The sequence below is a fragment of the Chelmon rostratus genome, chromosome 15 (genome assembly GCF_017976325.1).
Source record: "Chelmon rostratus isolate fCheRos1 chromosome 15, fCheRos1.pri, whole genome shotgun sequence".
Lineage (NCBI taxonomy): Eukaryota > Metazoa > Chordata > Actinopteri > Chaetodontiformes > Chaetodontidae > Chelmon > Chelmon rostratus.
The window spans coordinates 1,903,361-1,926,493 of record NC_055672.1 but is presented as its reverse complement, the minus strand read 5'-3'; the positions used below and the strand labels follow the sequence as shown (position 1 = coordinate 1,926,493).

Here is a 23,133-nt window from a genome sequence, read left to right as displayed (position 1 = left end):
AATAACTTTATTAATGTCAAAGAAAAAATCTCTTTGGAAGGAAAACATTTGGATCTGATAACCCATTTGAAATAAAATATTGTCCTCAAATCACCATAATGTTAAGAGTGTGTCTGTGTTAAAATAAAAATGAACCATTATACCTTGATGAACAACTGTAATGAATGACTAACCTTAGGATTATCACCAACGGAGTTTAGTGAGTGTATGTGAACGCACCACCCGGATGTACGTGACTCACGTCCTGCGGAAGTAAACAATCCTCAGCTGACGTGGAGGAGCAGACTCTCGCCAGCAGCCGGACAGACTGGACCAACTGGAACTGAATTAAGTGGTTCAGAGGAACGTTTGCCGCCTCGGTCGGTGTCTTGTTTTAAAACGTATTACATGGGCTCCGTTTGTGTCGTCTAAACTCTCCAGTTATTTAACGGCTCTCGTTAAACTTTTCGCTCCAAAGTAAAATGGCGGCAGCGGAGGAGGCCAGCAGGCCGTTCGCCGGGCTGTCAGATGTCTCCATCTCCGAGGACATCCCGGTAGAGGGAGACATCTCTGTGCCCGTCGGCTCCTCCAGGCGGGATGATGAGTTCTCCACGCTGGACGAGCCAGTGAAGGAGACCATCTTGCGGGACCTGCGGGCGGTGGGGAACAAGTTCATCCACGTCCTGTACCCGAAGCGCAGCTCGGCTCTGCTGCGGGACTGGGACCTGTGGGGCCCGCTGCTGCTCTGCGTGACGCTGGCCCTGCTGCTGCAGGGCGGCGCGGCTGACAGCGACGACCAGGGGGGGCCGCAGTTCGCTGAGGTACCGCCGCTGTTCTACTCTCTGAGGGTTTAGGGTGGAGGCTGGACTGGGGCTGGATTACCAACTGGGCTAAATAGAGTAGGCAGCTGTCCAGAGACCCCCAGGAGCCCCAGATTCACTCACAATGTTTACTTTTATGTAGATTTGTTTTGCAATTAATTGATATGTAATTGACTACTAGCCATGTTAATGTGTTTCAGTTGATCAGCTCTTCATTAGGTCCTTATATTAGCTTCTATCTGTCAAGCTAATCTGAAGCTAATTTCAATGGTTGCTTATATTTCTGTATCTTATTTAAAATGATAAATTTGTCCTCTGACATGGTGAAATACATTTTTTTTCATTCAGGTCTTCGTCATCATCTGGTTTGGCTCCATCATCATCACCCTCAACTCCAAGCTGCTGGGCGGCACCATCTCCTTCTTCCAGAGCCTGTGTGTGCTGGGCTACTGCATCATGCCTCTGACGGTGGCCATGGCCGTGTGCCGGATCGTCCTGGTCGGCGGCTCGGGGACGGTCAGCTTCGCCGTGCGGCTGGTGGTGGTGACGGCGTCCTTCGGCTGGTCCACCTTCGCCTCCACGGCCTTCCTCGCCGACAGCCAGCCGCCCAACCGCAAGGCGCTGGTGGTGTACCCGGTGTTCCTCTTCTACTTCGTGATCGGGTGGATGATCCTGACGTTCTCGCCGTCGCAGTAGAGGAGAAACGAAAGGAACGGATCCGAGTTGAACTGACAAGGATGAGGGAGGTTTTTGTGGAGTGAAGGAACTCAAACAAACACCGGTGTCTGCCTTTGAGCGAAGACGAATGACTACTGAACTGACTGTGGGTGTTTCTGGGGCTCTGATGCGGTATTTAGACTCGAGAAACACCAAAACAGACTCTTTGAGGTGAAGCAACGGCTCGAGCTGTGATCCAGAGAGGTCCAGAGGACGCTGCGCTGCAGATGGAGAGTTAACAAGCTGATGAATATGTTCATATTTTCCAGGTCGTCTCCCAGGCATGTTTACGAGCTGAGTAAAGATAAAGTCCACGCTCTTGTACATAGAGATGCTCTACGAATGTTTGAACAGCAGGGCTACCGCTGTTACTTCTTTCCTCCTGGTCTCTCTGGGTGCGTTTGAAACTTCGTGCGTTCCTGACGACACTCGCTGACCCGACAGAGTACATTTTCACACTAAGTTATTCAGTTTTAGACATTTAGTGAAGCTTTCATGTAGCTTAACTCAGAAGCTCTTCAGCTGTTGTCGAGCAGCTGTCAGTTTGTGGCTCTAGTCGTCACTTTTCCAGATGTTTATTTTCGTATTTCGGGGGACGTTTTTGTTTTTATTAGATGGCAGGAAACAGTCGAGCTCTGTTGATATGCTGATCAGCTCTGCAGAAAGCAATAGTTTGGCAGCCAGTTAGCTTAGCTTAGCACAAAGACTGGAAGCAGGGGGAAACAGCTAGCCTGGCTCTGTCCAGAGGTAACAAAATTCACCTCTAAAGCTCATTGTTTGTTTGATTGTGCACCTGAATGTTTCTTGACCAGGTGGGGACACGAGAGCGGGATCACTCCTCTCATCCATCTCTTGGCATGAACGCAAATGACTGTATTTCCCAAAATAAATGTCGAAGCGTTTCTTTAAGGGCTGGATACAATCTAAAACTGCATTTGTCCGCTCCCTCACTGACATGGACAGATGGCAAAATTGACGTCACGTGGACCCTCGCGGTCAGATGGATGCAGAGGCTATAATTTGGATTTAAGTGTACAGCTACAGACTCCTGACATGATGTGTGTTAGCGTGGCTCTAGGGCTCATAATGGTTATTCACATCTCTGATTTCACTGAATCAAACACAATAACGGTGTGAAAACAAAGTCTGATTGTCAGACTAGTTATTTCCTCGGCCTGCAGTCAGCTGTGCTTTTTGAGTTGTGTTTAAGTGCTTTGATGTCGGTCAGACCGTCACATTACGAGAGAAGAATCTCACGTCTCTTTGCTGCAGACAGCTTGCAGTGACGAGGTCGGGGCTGTTTGTTTCTTCTGGGAAAATCCAACATAAAACACAGACGAGGTTGCTTTCTTTCCTTTTTCCTGCAGATAAATGAACTGACTGAAGCACCGACAGCAGCAAAAGTTTCAGCCGTCTGAACAGCAGCAGGCACATTTTAGCTGTCAGAGATTCCTCCTCTCTGTGTCTGCTTCCTGTTTGGGCTGATTTTTCACCTCCTAACCTGTCTGTAACCTTCGACCCCTGCTCTGTCTTTGATGTTTCCCAAATCACCGGGGCTTCTTTTGTTGATTTAATTTATATGTATTCATTAACATCAAATTGAAAAGATTAAAATATATTTGATCAGCTGTGATGGTTTGTGTATGTGTGCTCTCAGTCCACCCACACGCTCAGCTCTCTATAGATCTTATAATTTGCTGTATGACATTATTTAACTGTTTTTAAGCCAGTTTCAGCTCTGCAGACTAACCAATGAGATGTTTACTCTGCCTCAGCACAAAAAAGGCTCACCTGACAATTATTTGAAGTTATTTATCTGCCATCACATGAAACAGGGTTTTACTGCAGTGTCAGTTTTTCTCTCTTTTGCCTCTAAGATCATGAATTTATCTCAAATCTTCCACAAGAGGCAACAAAAAACCTTTGATATGTTCAAATGTACGCTGTGTTCAACAGAATAACTCACAGCAGTGTGTGTCAGGAACCCTTAAAGTACCTGTTACATTAAAAACAGTTGTGCAGTTTTCGGTGCGGCCCTTGAATGCAACATGAGGAGAATGAAACGAGGCGAATAGAAGCTGACACTTCAGCTCTGCTTCATCTGTGAGCACACAAAGACTCCAAGGCTACAGAGCACAAAGGCCTCACGTGGTCGTACAAAACCCAGCGTTTCAGCAACCACTCTGGCAGGTGGAAGCTTGAAGGTCGCTTCCTGGCTGTGTTACCATAGTAACCAAGGTCCTATAGATAAAGTATGTGTAGATAGAGGGGATCACTCAGCGAGGATTGGCCAGATCTTAACAGTCGAAGATAAGGACTCTGTGACATCAGTTTGTAAAGCTAAAGCGAGACGAACGCAGACGTGAGCTCAGGTTTAGATTTAGGCGTCCAATAGAATCACACGTACCAATGACAGATACAGAATGGCTGTTGTTTGGGGGGCGTACGAGGAGTTGTTGTTTTACAGCTGTGATTGTTGTGCTGCTCGTCAGATTCTCCTTAATGCATCAAACCTGCAATAAAAAAAACCTCTGCTGAAGACATCTGAGGTTTCCTGCTGAATTCCGTCCTTCAGCTCGCAAGAACCATCACGAATTACACATTGTGCACACGACGCTGAGTACGTGTCATAGAAGGCATTTAAAGATCCTGACACACCTAACCTGTCTGTTTGCATTCTGTGTTGCAGGCATTAACAGTGAACTGGCTGCTCACATGTTCAACACAGTAAATTGACGAATACGGAAAGAAAGAAAATACACTGAGCGGCTGCAGCCATTTGGAACCATCAGACTGGTGGATGATCAGAGGTTTCTCACGTCACAGAAAAGAAAATCAATTCTGCATTCAATTTCTTAATACTTTCAAATCAGAATATCTGCATGGATGTGAAATGATTTCTGGCTTTTATTGTGAAGGTTATCAGCCATGCTGCTGAAATGCAGGGAAGGTCGGAGAGGATAAAGATGGTGCAGGACGCTGCCAGGAGATTCTTGAAAGGTGTGGACAAATCTGGAGAAGATGTAGATCAGGGTTCACAAACTTTTACCCCTGGAGGGAAAAACACTTAACTGAGGCAAACAGACCCTGTTGTGCTGTTGTTGAGATGCAACAGGGACCAGAAGTTCCCGAAACTGCCTGACTTCCTGTCACTCTGCACGCTGATTAGGAAAAATAATGAATAATTAGGGATCCTGCATATTTTAAGAGCATTTTAATCTAAAAAAATAAAACTGTATAAACAAAGATTTATATTTCTTAAAATTAATTTTTAAGTTTTTGCTAGAAACACCTGTTGGACCAACCCCACTTTGGGTAACCCTGATCCAGATGCTACACTGAGGGACGGATCCGCACCAGCGCAGATGGATGGGTCTGGGTATAAAGTGAACAATGTGAGAAGAAGAGGAGGAGGAGGAGGAGGAGGAGCAGCAGCAACACGCCTTCATCCCTGTAGTCTTTTTTTTTAATGCTCATAGGCTGGTCCACTTTTTATTTTATTTTTTTTTTCCTTTATTGATAAGTGTCCACCATATATACATTACAATATACATACAAACACCAGTGTATATACAATATATACATTATATACAAATGTACATATATACATAAACGCTTAGGGTACCATACCTGAGAAAATTAATTAAACATATTAAAGGATTTGCAAATATCCAGAGTCTTCATTGCTCTTTTATCTTTTACGTTGTGTAAGGAGGTCATATAAAACTCTACTTCCTTTATAAATTGTTGTATTTTTGGAGGTTTTTGACTCCACTTGCATTTGTGAATATAATACTTGCCATACAGTATGAGTAAATTCAGGATGTAACTCCTTTGACGATCGCTAGTCCTATTTTCATAAAAAAAAAAACATCATTTTTCCTCAGTCTGTACATTGTAAAACAGCTCTACCTTTGACCAAAATGTTCGACAAAAAATAAATGGCAAATAGATTCCGTCTCATGGTTACAGAACACAGTTTCTCTCCACAACTTTCTCTCCAAATCTTACAAGAACATGATTTATTTGGGTAAATTAAATGTAATATTTTGAAGGCTACTTCCTTGATTTTATCTGTTACAAAGAATTTCTGATTGAAAGTCCACACAGATTTCCATTTAATATTCTCAAATTTTGAATTCCAGATGGATTGTGACTGAGGGGTTGAGGTTTGGTGGTACAATTTCCTAATATGTTTATTTGTAAATTTGTTACTTGTTAATTGTACTCCACCTAAATAGAGCTCTGATGAATATTGTGTGTTCTCCTCCCCTCCCCCTTGCAGAAGTGTTAATAGTCCAGTAGGAATTGCATCAAATACTATTGCATATTCTTCAGGAATGACAGGGATTTTATATGTCATTAGAAATTCTGTATAGCTGTACAGGTGTTTGTTTCTATTTAATAATTGCGTGACAAACAGAATGTTGTTTCCAACCCAACCACCAAAAAACCTTTATTTTTATATTTGGTGTCTTTGTTGTCTCAAATGTAGTCTGCCGCAAATTCATCTGAAGAAGAATGACGTCATCACAGCGCGACGGCTGGGAGGCGCTGTCAATATGCGCCGAGTGTGATGGCAGATGATGAATCTGTAGAGATCACAGCTGAATAAACGCTGCTGGCAGTGTTCACTCTGCAGTAACACACCGGGGAAGTGACGGCAGCTTCAGTCCTAATGACGGTTATTATTATTTCTCCCGCTTTCTGCTCTCTTGGAGCGCTCTGAGCTTTAGCTTTTAGCCGTTAACGGTTCGTTTACTGATGGAGGAGCTGCAGCGCCTTCCTCCTGAAGTTTGGGTCTACGTGTTCAGCTACCTGACCACGGAGGAGAGACACACGGTCCGCACCTGCTGCAGGTACCTGAAGAAGCTCATCGACCACCCGTCCCTGTGGAGGGCCGACGCGGTGGTGCTGTCCGACCTCCGCCGCTACACCTACGGCTTCTGGGACACCCTGCGCCACCGCAAGCTCACCCGGGTGGCGGTGCGACACCTGCGGCGCAAAGAGTGGCGGCGGCTCGTCACGTTCCTGCCGTCCCTCACCGCCATCGTGTTCGTGGACGGAGGGCGGCTGTACAAGGAGAAATACCTGGACAACCTGTCGCGGTTCCCCGATTTGAGGGATTTGGGGGTGCGGAACGCCACCTGGGACGAGCCGATGCTGGGGCGGAGCCTGAGCGAGCAGCTGCAGGAGCGGCTGACGCACCTGAGCGTGTGTAACGTCCGGCTGACGTGCACGGTGGAGTTCATTAACACCGTGTCGCACCTGGTCAATCTGCGGTACCTGCTCTTCCACCAGCAGGGGGAGGGCTACGGGCTGGACACCGTGAGGCCGGTGCCCCGCAGCGTCTTCCACAACCTGCTGCTGAGCCTGAGGAAGCTGAAGCACCTGTCCTGGGGCATGAGGGGGGAGCCTCCAGAGCCGCTGCCTGATGACTACCTCAGCCCCCCGGACCCGGAGCAGCCAGGTCAGCCAGTCACCTGCACCAGGCACCTGTCTGTCTGTCTGTCTGTCTGTTAGACTCTGCTGTGGTTCCACATCAGACCAGTGCATCTACGCATTGGCCCTTTATTGACAAAGCACTTTTTCACATCTGGCAACCTGAAGGTTTTAATAACTAATAACTGATCTATAATGCATTCATATAAGCTTGTTTAACCTTTCATAGAACCAGCAGTTAGAGCATGAAATCAGTTTATAGAGGGTGGCTCATTAGAAAGTGGTACCACAAAGAAGATGTGATCAGCCTCACTCACCCCTAACTGATCTGTGAAATGTCAGAAACGTCATAAACCTTCTCCTCCTCGGTCCCGCAGCAGCGTCCCGGTACGGCGGCCCGGCGCTGACCAGCCTGGAACTGGTGGATTACCCGGAAACCATCCTGCCAGAGAACGCACTGAGGAGTCTGACCTCGCTCAGGTCTCTGACTGTCCGCTACAGGTACATCAGAGACGGCATCGAGTGTCGCCTCCCGTCCTGGCTGAGTCCTCTCCAACAGCTCGAGACGCTCAGCATCATCGGTGAGTCGGGCTGCTCAAAGCTTCTCTTTTGTTGGGATCCAGACGTGGTTCTTATTTAGGTGAATGAGATATAACTAATGCAGAAGGCTGTCTGCCAGAGCATCCACATGCACTGTTTGAGCCAATCAGCAACAGGCGGCATTCGTGCACAGGATGGGGGGAGGGGAGGGGAGATGGACAGATGAGACGTGTGATCACATTGTGAAGGAGCAGAGATGGTAATATTAACAATCTCTCTCCAGAATGCCTCAGCCAACCTTTACCCACCTCACATATTTTATGGTTATTTCATGGTGTGTGGATGTAAAACCAAGCGGTGGTGAGACATTTTTTTCGTCCTACCAGGTGGTAATTCTCTGGCTACGTATACGACCACCATCCCATCCAGTGTGACCCGGCTGACACTGCGAGTCGCCATAACTCTGAAGGACATGGACTCCATCGCACCTAAAGTCCCGGCGCTCGAGCACCTCGACATCGAGCAGAACCGCTCCAGCGGCAGCCTCTGCAGGAGAATCCCCATGTTGTTTCCTCAGCTCAGGACACTGAGGATACGGTGAGCCAGACAGGAAGTTATTGTACGTTTGTTGTCAGGAGTCACAAAAACAAGCGGCGTCTTACTTCTACCCAGAATCCTTTGCATTTTGCATATTATGAGATCTGAAGTGAACATGCGTCCACAGATTCAGTTCATGCTGCGTTCATGCACTTAAAGTCTTACTCAGCTTCTCTCTCGCTTTGCAGGTTTTTCCGCAGAGAACCAGAGAAAGACCTTCTGAGCCTCCACCGGCTGCGACACCTGGTGCAGCTGGAGCTGCTGGTGGAGCGCTCCTTCATCCTGAGGGACTACCTGAACGGTCACCCCTGGCCCAGCCCCTGCGTGCAGGAGCTGATCAACCAGCTCCGAGAGCTGTCCGAGAACAGGATCACCGTCATCACAACGATGCGTCAGAGAAACCCGCTGCGAGAGTGTGACTGTGTGTGGGAGGGGGACTGACGGGAGGAAGAGGAGAAAACCGGGAAGGTAGATTTTAATCAGCCCGAAGAGAGGAGAAGACAGTGTCGCCACCAGAGTCGGGAACAGAAGCAGGACAACACATCGAAAACCTGATGTGACTCCTGCTGTTGAGGATAGCAGGTGGTGCCACTTTTCTTCTGAGATTAAAGGTATTAAGACGGCCCTAAATGAGGCTAACGAGGCACTGAAATTCACAATCGTCCAGGGTACAAATGAACTGTGAGCAGTTCAGCAAAATTTATTTTAGCAAGGAGAAAGCTTGAACAGACAGAACGACTGTCAACTGAAGCTGCTTATCAGATAACGGTCAAGTCTCACAATAACAAGCATGACCAGCACGAACAAATGAAGGACGGTTGGAATTACCTGTAAACCACTTCATCAGCAAAAAAGCCCTTCAACCCCCCCCCGATTTATGAATGTGAAGCATCTGCAGTAAGTGTTGAGTTTCGCTCATGTTAGCTCAACATCGATGGAGAGACTGGGATGAACCAGAACAGGAACAGAGCGGTGAATCTGACATGACGCTGTCTTTGCACTGACGGGATTAGATTAGAAAATGTAGATTATAGTGAATTTATGACAACAGGTAAACATGAAGGACGTTTGCATTAACCTGGAAATGTCAGGAATCAGGGACCTCATTGATGAAGCTGAGCGGAGGGTTCACGTCAAAAGGTTGCGTACGGACGAAACCCACAATACACATGCGCACATTCAGATTTCTAAAAGTGAGTACGCAGATTTCTCGTTGATTTGAGGACGAACACTTTGTTTTAAGTTCATTCGGTTCAGTTTTGTTCGTTTCTGGATCTTTGAATCGTTATCTTACATGAGCACTTAATCGAGTGTCACTTATTTTGCTGAAATTCGAGCCAACATCCCCCCAAAAAAGGTATTAATGCACCTTGATTGTTTTAATTTTTCGGGATAATTTATTGAATGCAGACAGGATGGAAACAGGTGCGTACATTTTAATGGTGGCATTCGTTTTTCTATTCAAAGAATTAAATTGTCACTTATTTTATGTAACGAAAACGATGTAAAGCTAAATAAAAGCTAAACTTATGGCACTAATTTGTTTGGTTTCTTCAGCAAAATAAATTCAGTTGATAATTGAAAGTTATGTATTTTGTGTTTGCTGAACTTAATGATGAGTTGAATATTAAACATTAATGATGATGTAAATTCTTTGTGTAGTTTATTTTCTGTTGATTTGACTTTCCTCCAAACTAAAAGCGAATGATTTTGGTCCCAAACATTCATTTAAATTCTCAATATACATATAAAATCTCACAAACACCATTAATAATAAAAAAAAGGTACCTCCTCCAGAACTTTCTGATGTTTCAGGAACTGATGGGATGAAGGTCGCAGGGCTGAAACCTCGATGTTACAGCAGCTAAAGCTTCTGTCCCGCTTCATTCACAAAACAAAGAAGTGCTCCAGGATGGACGAGGGTCGACTTGTCTTTGGTTTATTACTCAGAGTACAAAGATGAGCTTCGTTTTGACTTCCTGACCAGTTAAAAAAAAAAAGAGAAAAAAAGAAGCTGATGAACAAGAGAAATAAAACTTGATTTGCTGATACTTTCACGTTGGCGATGACGATCAAACAGCTGATAGTTGACAAATGTTTGAGCCATTTTCCACTTCTGCAAGTCTCCTTTTTATTCCTTACATTACATTCTGGTTGTTTCTTGTCCCTTTTTAAAACATCTTATTTCCCTTTGAGGTTCTTCAGATGTGGCAGAAATGCACAAAAGGATTTTTATCACTTTAGTAATTTTGGTTTGCCATAAACCGTAAAGCTTTCTGCAGGAGCGCTCTGTAAAACCAAGAACCTTCACATAGAAGAAAAGCTTGTAGAAGTTGTAGAAGTGAAAATGAATGAGACTGGACTCAAGTCTTCACAACCCCCCCTCGTCCCACCTCAGAACTCCAGCAGGAGCGTCAGAGAGTTCAGAACAATCTCAGCAGCGTTGATCCTGCTGAGTGTCCTCCTCACACCCCTGACAGTGTGAGGAGGACACTCAGCAGGATCAACGCTCGCAAAGCTTCTGGTCCTGACAACATTCCTGGTCGCGTGCTGAGGGACTGTGCCGGAGAGCTCACGGATGTCTTCACAGACATCTTCAACATCTCGCTGAGCCAAGCTGTTGTCCCCACATGCTTCAAAACCACCACCATCATCCCTGTCCTGAAGAAGTCGTCGCCCTCCTGTTTCAATGACTACCGTCCGGTAGCACTCACCCCCATCCTCATGAAGTGCTTCGAACGGCTAGTGTTGAAACACATCAAGACTGTCCTCCCACCCTCCCTGGACCCCTTACAGTTTGCTTATCGGCCCAACCGCTCGACCGATGACGCCATCTCCACTGCCCTCCACTCAGCCCTCACACATCTGGACAAAAAAGACTCTTACGTCAGAATGCTGTTCATAGACTTCAGCTCAGCATTCAACACAATCATCCCACAACAGCTCATCACAAAACTGGACCAGCTGGGACTAAACACCTCCCTGTGCAACTGGCTGCTGGACTTCCTGACTGGGAGACCTCAGGCAGTTCGGGTCGGCAGGAACACATCCAGCACCACCACACTGAACACGGGGGCCCCCCAAGGATGTGTGCTGAGCCCCCTCCTCTTCACCCTGCTGACCCACGACTGCACACCGTCCCACAGCTCCAACCTCCTCGTCAAGTTCGCCGATGACACAACTGTGGTGGGTCTCATCAGCAACGACGACGAGGCAGACTACAGGAGCGAGGTGAGCCGCCTGGCCTCGTGGTGTGAACACAACAATCTCTCTCTGAATGTGGAGAAGACGAAGGAGATTGTTGTGGACTTCAGGAGAAGACGCCCCCAGTATGCCCCCCTTACCATCAATGGTGCTACGGTGGAGAGGGTAAGCAGCACCAAATTCCTGGGTGTGCACGTCACTGAGGACTTCTCCTGGACCACCAACACCACATCGCTGGCCAAGAAAGCGAACCAGCGCCTCTACTTCCTCCGCAAACTGAGGAAAGCTAGAGCCCCGGCCCCCCATCATGCACACCTTCTACAGAGGCACCATTTGTCCTGTACATACTGCAGAATTGATAATAAAGCTGACTTTGACTTTTTGACTTTGACTTGTTTCTGCCCGTAGGCTCCCGGCTCCACCTTCACGCCTGCTTTCGTGCACTTCACCGAACTGGACATCAGCTCTCTGCAGGCGGACACCAGGTCTGAGAAGAGCTGGGCGCCCCACCACAGCTCACAACCCCCCCCGCGCTGCACCCTTCTCTGGGACATCGGCTCCCGGAGGAGGGAGTCCTGGGGGATCAATAAAACGCTGCCGGGAAGGTCGAGAACGGAAACACAGTGCCCGGCGTCTTTTCGGAAAAATGTGGCGTTCATCAGACTGCTGGCTGTCGAGCAGAAAAAGACACGAGGTGGATTTAAAATGAAAGCTTAGAAAACGAAATGAGAGTCATGATAGTGAGAGTGAAACCCTTCAGCACCTTTTAACTGAAGTCCATAAAAATCAAAGCAAAACACACTAAATCACATGTAAGCATCAGTTTGCATGAAACCTGCAGAGGAAAACACATCGAACCCATCTCATGAGCGACGTCCTCAGTGGCTCCGTGGAAGCAGCACACATACACAACCATCCCCTCCTGGATCTGAGGACAGAGACGCACGTCAGCATCACACTTTCTCCACATGCCTGCAGTCGCATGTTAGCAGCTACTGGATGCTAATATGAATAAACAACAAATGGACATCCTTAGCTTCCTATGACAACAGTTAGCATGTTAGCATAGTAACGTTAAGTCTAGGTTACTTTCTTGGACGTCTTTGATGCGTCGGCAGAAAGCGTTCCTGCCCTCACAAAAAGCTCCACCTGATCCAGAAAGTCAAAAGAAGGCATCTGTAATAGAAGAGGTGAGAGACAGAGACTCTTAAATTAATATAAACCAAATGATAGTCAGTCAAACACATGAACTTTCGCCATAAAGCTGAAAAGATTAGTCAGTGTATTGCTTAACTGTCGTAACAGCAGTTCTTTCATATAAATTGAGTTAGACAACAAAGTTTGTCTTTGTTGCAGCTAATAAGCAAATGATGAATATTTGCTGACTTCATTTCATATTGAAAACCCTGAAGTATTTGATGTCAGTGTTGACAACGCATACAAATAATCAATGAGTTAAATATTAAATAAGAATGCTAAACTTAAACATTTGCTGACTTTTCTCCATTTCTAAATTTCTTTATTTCTCATTTCTCACCTTGAGCATCAATAACGTGGACATTCAAGTTTATCATTACTGTTGACAATTTAGAAACAAATGCTTAATTGATTAATTGAATACATGAACAGCTAACTTGATTAACAATTAAGATAATATCCAATACTATAAAGTCTCTATTTTCGGTAAACACACACGTATAAACACAACCATCATCACCACAAACGTATCAGCATCATTTTCAAACAACACCTTTATGACGAAAACAGCTTCTGTTCCCGAAGTGAACCCGCTTCCCCCCGCAGAACATGTTCCGTCCGGTAAACACAAATCATCGTTACACCGTCATCAACTTTCAACGGGAACTTTAGTTTCTCTGAGTTATTTTTCATCTGAACTCTTCGCATAAACAACTCAATTTATTTTACTTCATCTTAATGCACACACACATTCAACAAAGTGATACATTTTAGGTCAAATTTGTGCCTAAATGTGGCGTTTGGTGGTGTGCACATTTAAGCTAGCAGCTGGAACCGTGTACGTTCCGGTATCTGGATTTTCAAAATAATGGCTTAAATTTGGCTTGTAACGCCAGCTTGTCAAATACATTCATACAAACGTGAACTATTACGTGACACACTGTTTATATTGTGACCACATTAATAAATCTGTCAATTTCTTTTATGATGGACTGAAACTAGCTTGTTAACTTTTCCATTTAGAAATATGTGGACATTTTAGCATTTTATCATCAACAGAGAAAATATGCAAGATTGACAATATCTGAACGGCTTAAACAGCACGTAAATTTGTTTTTGGTATATAAACACAAATATTATCAAAGCATCATGTCTTTTTAAATTACCATGTTTGTAATGAGTAGGGCTACGGACTAAGCACCTTATCATACGACTTTAAGTTCAACCAAGAAGGCCTTATGTTACCTCTACTCTACTACTACATATCACAGACAGATCAGCTCAACTGTTTAAATCATTGATCCCCAACAAGTGGGCCGTGTTTTTATCTGCTACACCTTTAGACTGGGCCGTGAAAATATTGTCAGACATTAAACTGTGCCATGGTACAGAAAAGGTTGGGGACCACTGGTTTAAATAGTCACTTATTTATTTTATTTTATTTTATTTTATTTTATTTTGTAAACGCGCTCACTCACAGCACAGAACATAATTTATGTACTTTTATTTTGATGGCGAAATCGTTTAACCAGAAGTGTTTTAGCTGCTATTTGACTGAGGAGCAGCTCCTGATGCAGGTGACGCCCCCTGCTGGCCCGGAGGAGCCATCTGTGGTCCATACATACATGCAGACGGTGGACAAAATAACAAAAACCATTTTGTTATTCTTCACTAAATTAGGTAAAGTTTATATTTCTTTGTTAATGTTGGAATTGTTTTAAATGATGATGTGCTTTGATCCATCAATACCATTTCATCTGTATAATTCAAAACTTTCTTTTTGTGTTGACTGTGGTGGTTTGTGCAAAGTAATTATGCTGGACAGGATGACTGCAAAAAAAAAAAAAAAAAAAAAAAAAAAAAGACTTGAAAAAGTTGAATAAGGTCAGATAAATGTTTTTTGACCTAAATTTCACTTTGCAAACGTGCGAAATTATGAAATTTTGCAAGATGAAAAGCCTCCAGGATCGTGATGATGGGCTGTAAACCTTAACTAGCTACACCATAAAGTATGCGGACACCCAAACATCTCAGTTGACCATGTGGTTCCATCATGATTATGGGGAATTAATGTGCTGCTCCAACAGCCTCCACTCTTTTGGTTTAAATTGGTCCTCCAGGTGTTGCACCTGCTGGAGGAATTTGCTGCCATTCAAGCACCAGAGCATCAGGGAGGTCCAGCAATGATGGTGGTGATCGGGTCTGGATCACAGTCAGTGTTCCACTTCATCACAAAGGTGTTGGATGGGACTAAGGTCAGGGCTCTGTGCAGCAAGTCAAGTTGTTCCACACCAAACTTCAAAAACCATTTCTTTAAAATATCATTGTATGGTGGAGGATTAAGATTCACTTCACTAGAACCAAGGAAAACTACACCAGGCCATTATTCTGCCTTCACGAAATATTTTGTGGCCTTGTGATCACATTTTTAAGACTCCTCATACTCAGAAATTTGACTTTTCATGTTGTTGTGCACATTCAGAACAGTTTTGTATTCTACTTACTCAATAACATACTCCAAATCTTTGTATTTCTGTTTTTTATCACAAATATACAAATTAAACATCAATACATCAGTAATTGCCGGTGACTGTTCGTGGTCTTGTTGGTGGATACTCAGACGCTGATTAAGAGACAAATTCGACCTCCACGATGACACAAGCAAAGCCTCACTTCTCGTCTTCCCCTCCTGTTCAGAACTCCATCAGATGGGTGTACGGTCCGTTGGTTTCGAGCTTCAGCACTTGTCTGTTTCCATATGTGCCGTGTTTCACCGTCACTTGAGCTGCGCCCCCGGCTGACGCAGCAGCAGCAGCCGTCAGCTCCTTCTCGCACAGAGAAACGAAGGTGGTGTAGAGCCGCAGGCCGTCCTCCTTGCTGATGTTGTTGTGGTACTGCATGGCCCTGCCTTTGGACTTCCCGCCCAGCGTGGCCTGAGGGACGATCAACAGGCTGCCGGGAAGCTCCAACACCGAGACCAGCTTCCCCGAGTCGGACTCGCACAGCCGCAGGTTCAACAGTGTGGACGCTGGAAGCGAGAGACGAGGACGCAGTGTTTACATCTCACACTGAGGGATTTACAGTAAAGAGTTAAAGGTTAAATGTCACTGACCCATCTTTGGCAGGATGTCGTCTGTGGCTCCCTTAAAGAAGCAGATGTAAATCACCATTCCTCTGTCGATCTGACAACAGAAAAACACAGAGTTCAGTGAACATGTCATCAGTGATGTGGACCAATAAGCAGCCAGCGTATCCCATCCATGTCAGTGACATACATCTGTACTGTGTCTCTCTCTCTGAAACAAGAACAACTCTCCGCTGCTAAACTCAGTTCAAAACGGCCTTAAAACAACAAATATGTCACAATTTTAACTCTGATGAAACAGACACAGTGAGCACAATCACTCTGATTTAATTGGCTGATTGATCTTGGGGTTATGTTTGATAGCAACTTAAACCAAGCTTCATGTAGAAGGCTGGCTCTGTACTTGGACTCAGACTTGAGTCTTTTCAGACTGTGGTGGAGAGGAGGACGCTGAATAAACTGCTATCCATCATGGACAATGATCAGCACCCTCTCCATCACACAGTGGACAGACAGCGGAGCACCTTCTCCCACAGGCTGCTACAGCTCCGCTGTCGAAGGGACAGATACAGGAAATCTTTCCTGCCACATGCCATGACACTGTACAATAACAGCTAAAAAATATATATATATATATATATATACAATACTTCTTATCACTACTGCTCGCTATTTTGATATTTTATTATATATAGTTTGTTCTTTATAGTCCTATTTCACAATTTTTCACTTATTTCACTGTGTGTAATGCTGTTGCTGCTGCACTGCAATTTCCCAGCTTGGGATAAATAAAGTCTGTCTGTCTGTCTGTCTATCAATCTATCTATCTATCTACAGCTTCAGTCAGGAACTCGTCCTGCTCCTTCGGTCTGAAGATTCAGGTAAAGGTCGTCCAAGTCTTCTGTAACTACTCGAATGAACTGTTACTGATCAGTCCTGCAGATCTGGATCAACTGAGAAAAGTCTATCTGCTGATGAAAGCCACAAGCTGTAGCTGAAAGCTCTGGAAATAATCCTTTGTACACGTCATCCTCCTGCTTGTTTCCATATATCTTCTCCTTCTCTAATGTACTTTCATTTCCTGCTTTTTTACTTCCTCAAGAGTAACTTCCTATAGTTTGCTAACTCACTCTGTTTTTAACTGAAATTTATTTTTCATTTTTTCTGTTCCCCTTCCCTTTTTATCACTTGATTTAATTTCTTTCATCATTACAGTGAACTGTAGTGTATTTATTCACATGTCAGAGAAAAAACACATGAAAACATTGTATCAGCGCTTCAGGTGCGGCAGATGAACACCATGAAACGGTCACCTGTTCTCACCTGGACGAACTGAGCCTCTGAGAGCTCCTCTGCTGGTTTCACCTGCAGTCTGGCCTGCAGACACTGCTGCAGCACCGCGCGCGCCGCAGGAGCCCTGCCGGTCTCCGACATCACGTGCCGGTGCTTAAACTGGTCCTCTTCACTGGTTAAACTCTGTCCTCTTTGTACAACAGAGGCCGGGACAAAAGACAGAATCAGTCCGATCCAAGCTGACACAAACCCTCAATGAACAGCAAAGACAAACCGAAATAAAACTCACGCAACAAACTTCCGTGTTGACGTCACCTCACGTTTCCCGAAGGAGCTCAAAGCTGCGCATCATCTTCGCAGATCTATTTTCCTTCTTTTCTTTCCTTGTGTCTCTTTTATTACTTTTTTAAACGATCATTTGGTGGGTTTTATTTTTTCCAACAGCTTTTGTCAAGCAATACAAAAATAATAAAAAATAATTACGATTTTGAAACAAAAAAGAGACAATTGAATAAATCATCAGGTATGATCTTATATTTCTAAAAGAACAGATGAAAAAGAGCAATGATTAAGGCAATGATCAGAAGAACAAAATAAATATACGTCTTTTAGGATAAAAATACGAGACAGTTAAAATGAATGATAGTTTGATATGTCAGTATTTTATCATCATATTTTTTTTAACAGAATCAAGCAGAAATAGATTAAAGGACACATTAAGCCATTTGTAAGTATTGATTATCTACCCAGTAAAATGATCACATTAAAATCCAGATCATGTTAAAACTGGACTGAATATTAAATCGACAACACGCGCAGGCGGACTGCGCAGGATTGATGCGCATCGAGCTAAGCTAAACTAAGCTAGCGAGCAGAGGAGCAGCTAAACGGCTAAACATGGCTCAGCTCACATACAGCAGACTGTCCCATTTACTGAGGACGTCCCTTCATAAACCTCCAACGTACCGAACGGGGACAGAAATCCAACGCGGAGCTGCGTGTTGTCTTCAGTTCATACGCTGCCAGGTGAGATTACTGTCTGTTTCTGTTAGACAACAGTTCAGCTAGCTAACAGCGTCAAGCTAACGTCAAGGTAGACAGAGAGCAAGACCAGGACCGGAAGTGATTAAAATAAAGCGATAAAGAGAAAACCAAATAACCTTACAAAACCATACATACACCCAAAACATCACTGAATATCAACATTTTCAGCACTTTAATTTGATAATATGTTGTTTTTCATATATGTAGTGTCGCATGCACTCATGTTCTGTCCATCTGATGCGTACATTTTTTTAAACATTAAAGATATTATTTTGAACCCTACGACCGGAAATGCGTTTTGTCTTGTCTCGTCGTTGACTTAATTAATATTGTAAATCGGTCGGATAGTGTTCCAGTGAGCTGTTATTCATATTTTGTTATTTTTACTAGAAAAGTAAAAGTCAGTCTCTATGCGGATACAATCTGGACAAAGGGTTTATAAAATATAACCAATGGCTGCATTGTGTCAGCATGAACGTCATCCATCAATTAGCTTTTATTTTATTAAAAGTGATGCTGAACATTTTGAGGTTATACATCATCAAATAATTAAACCAGAGCAGTTTTTGTTCATTTCAGCAGTCTGAACTTTCTGAAACCCACAGACAGACTCATTTTCATCATAGATGATGAAGGTCAACAAACAAACTGAAAAGTCAAGTATTTGGTTTTCTGATCAGGTGTGGAATAGAAACCAGCAGCTTTGAACCTTCAGGTTGTCTTATTGTTTCTCACAGAGGTCGGTGGACAGTAAGACGTTACAGGAGAGGCAGAAGCAGCACATGGCGAGAGGCCTTCCCAAACAGAAGCCCATCGCCGGCGTCAAACAGGTCATCGTCGTGGCCTCAGGGAAAGGTGGCGTGGGCAAGTCCACCACCGCAGGTACAGCACGAGCATCCTTATTCTTCTTCAATGTGTGTAATAGATATTTTGAGTTTATCTTAAAATGCTGGCCTGCAGTGCAGCACTGATCACAGCAGAAATCACTCCAAAACAGAACAACTGTTGAAATACATTTCAAAAGCCTTGAAGTCTCCAGTCAGAGGTCTTAATGTCTGCTTTTCTGTCTCTGCAGTGAATCTGGCTCTCGGATTAGTGGCCAACAATCCGGTAAGGAGTCATTTCTCATATCACATTCAGCACATTGAGCCTGTTGAGCTGCTTACGGTCCCAGATATTTTCAGATTAAACTAAGATTAGAATAGAATACGAGATATAATTACCTTCTCACGTCTGCAGTATCTGTTCAGGTACTATGATCTGTTGTCACTGCTTTGAGTCAGATGTCTTCCTCTCATATATTCAACGTCCTCCTTCTTTGTCTCTCAGTCTAAGTCAGTCGGCCTGTTGGATGCTGACATCTACGGTCCGTCCATTCCCAAACTGATGAACCTGAAGGGAAACCCGGAGCTCTCTGACAGTACAGCACATTGTTGATTTTTCTCTCTGGATCCATCTTTAGTCACTGATCAGTGCTTTGTAATGTGGTTTAATGGTGGCTGGAGGTGACAGTTAATATTTGTGTGTTTTATGTCTCTTCCAGACAACCTGATGATCCCGCTCACCAACTATGGGATTCCTTGGTGAGTCCCTCCTGTCCAAACAGGAAGTCGTCGCTCTTAACTCTCCACATTGTAGTTCAGGGTCAAACCAAAATGAAACTGCAGCTGGAGCTCTGTCTTTGTCTCCGTCTTTCCTCTCTGTCAGCATGTCGATGGGGTTCCTGGTGGAGGACGTGGCTCCCATCGTGTGGAGGGGCCTGATGGTGATGTCAGCGATAGAGAAGCTGCTCAGACAGGTGAGAACACCTGCCTGAGGCTAACGTCCAGGTCGACCACCAAGTTCAATCAAATTATATTAAACTGAGGTGTGTGTGTGTGTGTGTGTGTTTGTGTGTGTGCGCGCGCGTGCGTGTGCGCGTAAAGGTGGACTGGGGGTCATTGGACTATCTGGTAGTTGACATGCCTCCTGGGACAGGTGACGTCCAGCTGTCAATCACGCAGAACATCCCAATCGCTGGTTAGTCTCTCACACACACACACACACACACACTCTGGTGTCGGTGTAAGGACGGTCATTATTATTATTATTATTGTTATTATTATTATAAAGCCTTACCATAAAAGGGGAAGTGGCGAGTGCAGAGTTAGCATGACCCACAGTCAGAATGGCCACGATTGTGAGTGGAAATACTGTATTTTAATAACGACAATAATAATAACTTTATTTATACTCGACTATTCTATTTAAAAAAAATATGAAACATGATCAAACAGCTACAAGAAACGTTGTTTCAGTTCAGAAAAAGACAAACGATGAAAGTGACTTTTATTCTGAAGGAGTTTCTGTGTTTCTGGCCACCAACACAGGAAGTTAAACTTTCAGTGTAAAGTCACGTCTTGTGTCTGTGTTTTGTTCCGGAGGCGCCGTCATTGTGTCGACGCCGCAGGACATCGCCCTGCTGGACGCTCGCAGAGGAGCCGAGATGTTCAAGAAAGTTCACGTGCCGGTAATGTGTGTGCGTGTGTGCGCGCGCGTGTGTGTGCGCGCGCGTGCGCGCGTGCGTGCGTGCATGTGTGTGCGCGTGCGTGCGTGTGTGTGTTGAAGTTCCTCACGCTGCAGACGTCATGTTTGTGTTCCTGCAGGTTCTCGGTCTGGTGCAGAACATGAGCGTCTTCCAGTGTCCCAACTGCAACCACCAGACTCACATCTTCGGCTCTGATGGGGCCCGACAGCTCGCAGATACGCTGGGAGTCCAGTTCTTAGGTGTGTAGGAGGACCGGCGGAGCATCGGCTGCTTCATTCTCACCCGGCTTGGTTTGAATGTGGTTGAGACTCACGTCTGTCGGAGCAGGTGGACGTCATCTCGTCATCAGCTGTTACGTAGGAATGGAATGGCTGTTGGTGGTTGCTGAGCTGCGTGTGGGACAGGCATGTTTCTCTCTGCCTACACACAGCGCCCCCAGCTGCTCATCTGTTGTAGATGCATCACCACCAAGCAGCAACCTCCAGGCTGAAAAACGAGCAACTGCTTAAAGGATTACTTATTTGTAGCATTAAATACGCCCATTCACTCACCCAGACAACTTTGGTGGCATTTGGAGTCGTTTTGAAGAAATTAGCCCCAGAGGAGCGGCGCGTATATCCGTATAATGCGAGTACTCTGGGCATCCATGCGCAGCCTCTATATAACGCATAATCTGCAGCGAAACTCGTTCATAGTCCAATATTTTGTTATGATATGCTGGTGCTATTCCCCTCTGAGCCCGTGGTGGCATGTTATCAACATCCGGCGTCTCTAGGCAACTACCTCTGACGTGGATGATGTCATTACCGAACGCCGGGCGCTGCGAGCAGCCAGCCACAACACGGCTGACTCTGCGGCGGTCGGCTACGAATACGCAATAACGAACCATAGCTGTGCCAAACTACAGCTAAACTAGCCGACCGCCGGCTCAGAGGGGAATAGCACCAGCATATCAGAACAAAATATTGGAATATGAACGAGTTTCTGCAGATTATGCGTTTATAGAGGCTGCGCATGGATGCCCCGAGTACTCGCATTATACGGATATACGCGCCGCTCCTCTGGGGCTAATTTCTTCAAAACGACTCCAAATGCCACCAAAGTTGTCTGGGTGAGTAAATGGTCGTATTTAATGATAGAAATAAGGTCCAGGTTGTAAAAAACGAAAGTTATCCTTTAAGTGCCAAAACCTGCAGTTCCTCAAATGGCCACACAAGGCTCCAAAAAGCGAGTCAGTCCCCATAGACCTCCACATTAAAACTTTACTTTAGAAATAAACATGTTTACCTCTTCTATGTTTAAGCTTTATATACAGTTTTGGTCTCTATAGGTAATTTCCTCAACTGTAACTTGCTTGTTTGAATTATATTAAGGTTAAAAATGATGCATAATTATGGTCATGGCCGCTTTGAGTGACAGCAACTTAAGACGAAAACAGCAAATAAAAGTCTTTCATTTCCTGTTTAACGCTGCAGAAGAAACTAGCTGGATGGGTTTTTTAAATTATTATTTTGATGGGTTTCCCCTTTGATGTTTTACCTCTGTCTCCCTCCAGGTGACGTTCCTCTTCATCTAAACATCAGAGAGATGTCAGACAGAGGAAAGCCAGTGGTCGTGTCCTCTCCTGACAGCTCTGAGGTCTCTGCTCTCTTCTGTTCAGCTCTGTTCTACGCTGTTCTGTTGTGTTCTCTTCTATTCCTGGTGGCTACATTCATTAATGCTTTAGTGTGTGTGTGTGTGTGTTGACTCTCCAGGCGGAGGCATACAGGAAGGTGGCGTCTGCTGTGGTCCAGAGACTACAGGAAGTCAACACTTGATTGGCAGCTTCAACAGGAAGTCAGCATGTGGACTGTGGACACACATGAAGACACTCCAGGACATCTTCACACGTGACACACGTGAACATACGCACACATCGAACAGAAACGCACACTGAGTTCAATCCAAAGCACTACTAGTAACAGTACACACTTTGTACTAATATTACAGTATTACTGAATAAATGTAAGTCATTTAGTTGTCTGAATATTATATTTTTAAATATTTAAAATACTGTTTTTAAATAGTGCCCCAAATGGCAGCGTGAGACTTAATATATTTAAACTTCATTACCCAGAGTTCCAGTGGAGTCTAAATAAAAATAAAAAAACAGATGAGAGAGGACAAAAAACTTCTGGATGCGAGTCCTCAGGCTGGAAATAAGATTTCTGTTTGTGCTGCTTTAATATGAAAATGAAATGAAACTGAATATCTAATTTATCCGAACAAACAGAAAGTTTAACTGAATTCCATTTTGGTCTTATAAAAATCCCATCATGTGTTTTTTATAACTGTCGCCATGAATGTGTATATAATTGTGTATTTTCACAGGATCTTAATGATTAAAATATGACTTTGGATTCATTCTGGATGTTTGCTTGTTTCTCAGACGATTCAAAGAAACGTGAAAGTTTCTGTTCTGTCGATGAGAAATGTCTCTTTGCTTGTTTCAGAGACACGAAAATATGAATGTAGAACTGTAAAAATAAATGACTACAAGCCAAACGAACAGGATGTGTCACTTCTGTTTGGATTAGGAAAAATAAGATAAGATAAGATCAACTTGATTAATCCCCAGCTGGGAAAATTTGGAGTTACAGGCAGCATCAATAAAAACAGCAAATAGCAAAGGTAATGGAAAAAATGAA

At 44.4% G+C, this 23,133-nt stretch overlaps 4 protein-coding genes across 5 annotated transcripts; 3 read left to right on the top strand and 1 right to left on the bottom strand.

Annotated features, from left to right (window-relative positions):
• The first annotated feature begins 262 nt into the window (after nucleotides 1-262).
• On the top strand, nucleotides 263-3,150 carry yipf6 (Yip1 domain family, member 6). Its single transcript, XM_041954189.1, has 3 exons — nucleotides 263-359; nucleotides 458-800; nucleotides 1,149-3,150. Exons 2-3 carry the CDS (start codon nucleotides 462-464, stop codon nucleotides 1,494-1,496), a joined length of 687 nt encoding a protein of 228 aa, XP_041810123.1. The 5' UTR covers nucleotides 263-359; nucleotides 458-461; the 3' UTR covers nucleotides 1,497-3,150.
• Nucleotides 3,151-6,065: 2,915 nt separating this feature from the next.
• On the top strand, nucleotides 6,066-9,740 carry LOC121618983. Of its 2 annotated transcripts, none has more exons than XM_041954649.1 (4): nucleotides 6,066-6,987; nucleotides 7,340-7,540; nucleotides 7,886-8,096; nucleotides 8,285-9,740. In XM_041954649.1, the coding sequence occupies exons 1-4, from the start codon at nucleotides 6,282-6,284 to the stop codon at nucleotides 8,535-8,537; spliced, it is 1,371 nt and encodes a 456-aa protein (XP_041810583.1). In that variant the 5' UTR covers nucleotides 6,066-6,281; the 3' UTR covers nucleotides 8,538-9,740. The 2 variants fall into 2 exon arrangements, with proteins under 2 accessions (XP_041810583.1, XP_041810582.1); XM_041954648.1 differs by having other exon boundaries at nucleotides 7,337-7,540.
• A 4,665-nt stretch (nucleotides 9,741-14,405) lies between these two features.
• Nucleotides 14,406-17,319, bottom strand: dtd2 (D-aminoacyl-tRNA deacylase 2). The gene is made up of 4 exons (XM_041953670.1): nucleotides 17,165-17,319; nucleotides 16,906-17,065; nucleotides 15,610-15,679; nucleotides 14,406-15,525 (listed from the first exon to the last, which is right to left on the bottom strand). The coding sequence occupies exons 2-4, from the start codon at nucleotides 17,014-17,016 to the stop codon at nucleotides 15,191-15,193; spliced, it is 516 nt and encodes a 171-aa protein (XP_041809604.1). The 5' UTR covers nucleotides 17,017-17,065; nucleotides 17,165-17,319; the 3' UTR covers nucleotides 14,406-15,190.
• A 431-nt stretch (nucleotides 17,320-17,750) lies between these two features.
• Nucleotides 17,751-22,980, top strand: nubpl (nucleotide binding protein-like). Its single transcript, XM_041953669.1, has 11 exons — nucleotides 17,751-17,901; nucleotides 18,657-18,801; nucleotides 18,995-19,029; nucleotides 19,249-19,339; nucleotides 19,463-19,502; nucleotides 19,627-19,717; nucleotides 19,845-19,938; nucleotides 20,343-20,428; nucleotides 20,565-20,685; nucleotides 22,002-22,084; nucleotides 22,201-22,980. The coding sequence occupies exons 1-11, from the start codon at nucleotides 17,773-17,775 to the stop codon at nucleotides 22,261-22,263; spliced, it is 978 nt and encodes a 325-aa protein (XP_041809603.1). The 5' UTR covers nucleotides 17,751-17,772; the 3' UTR covers nucleotides 22,264-22,980.
• Nucleotides 22,981-23,133: the final 153 nt, after the last annotated feature.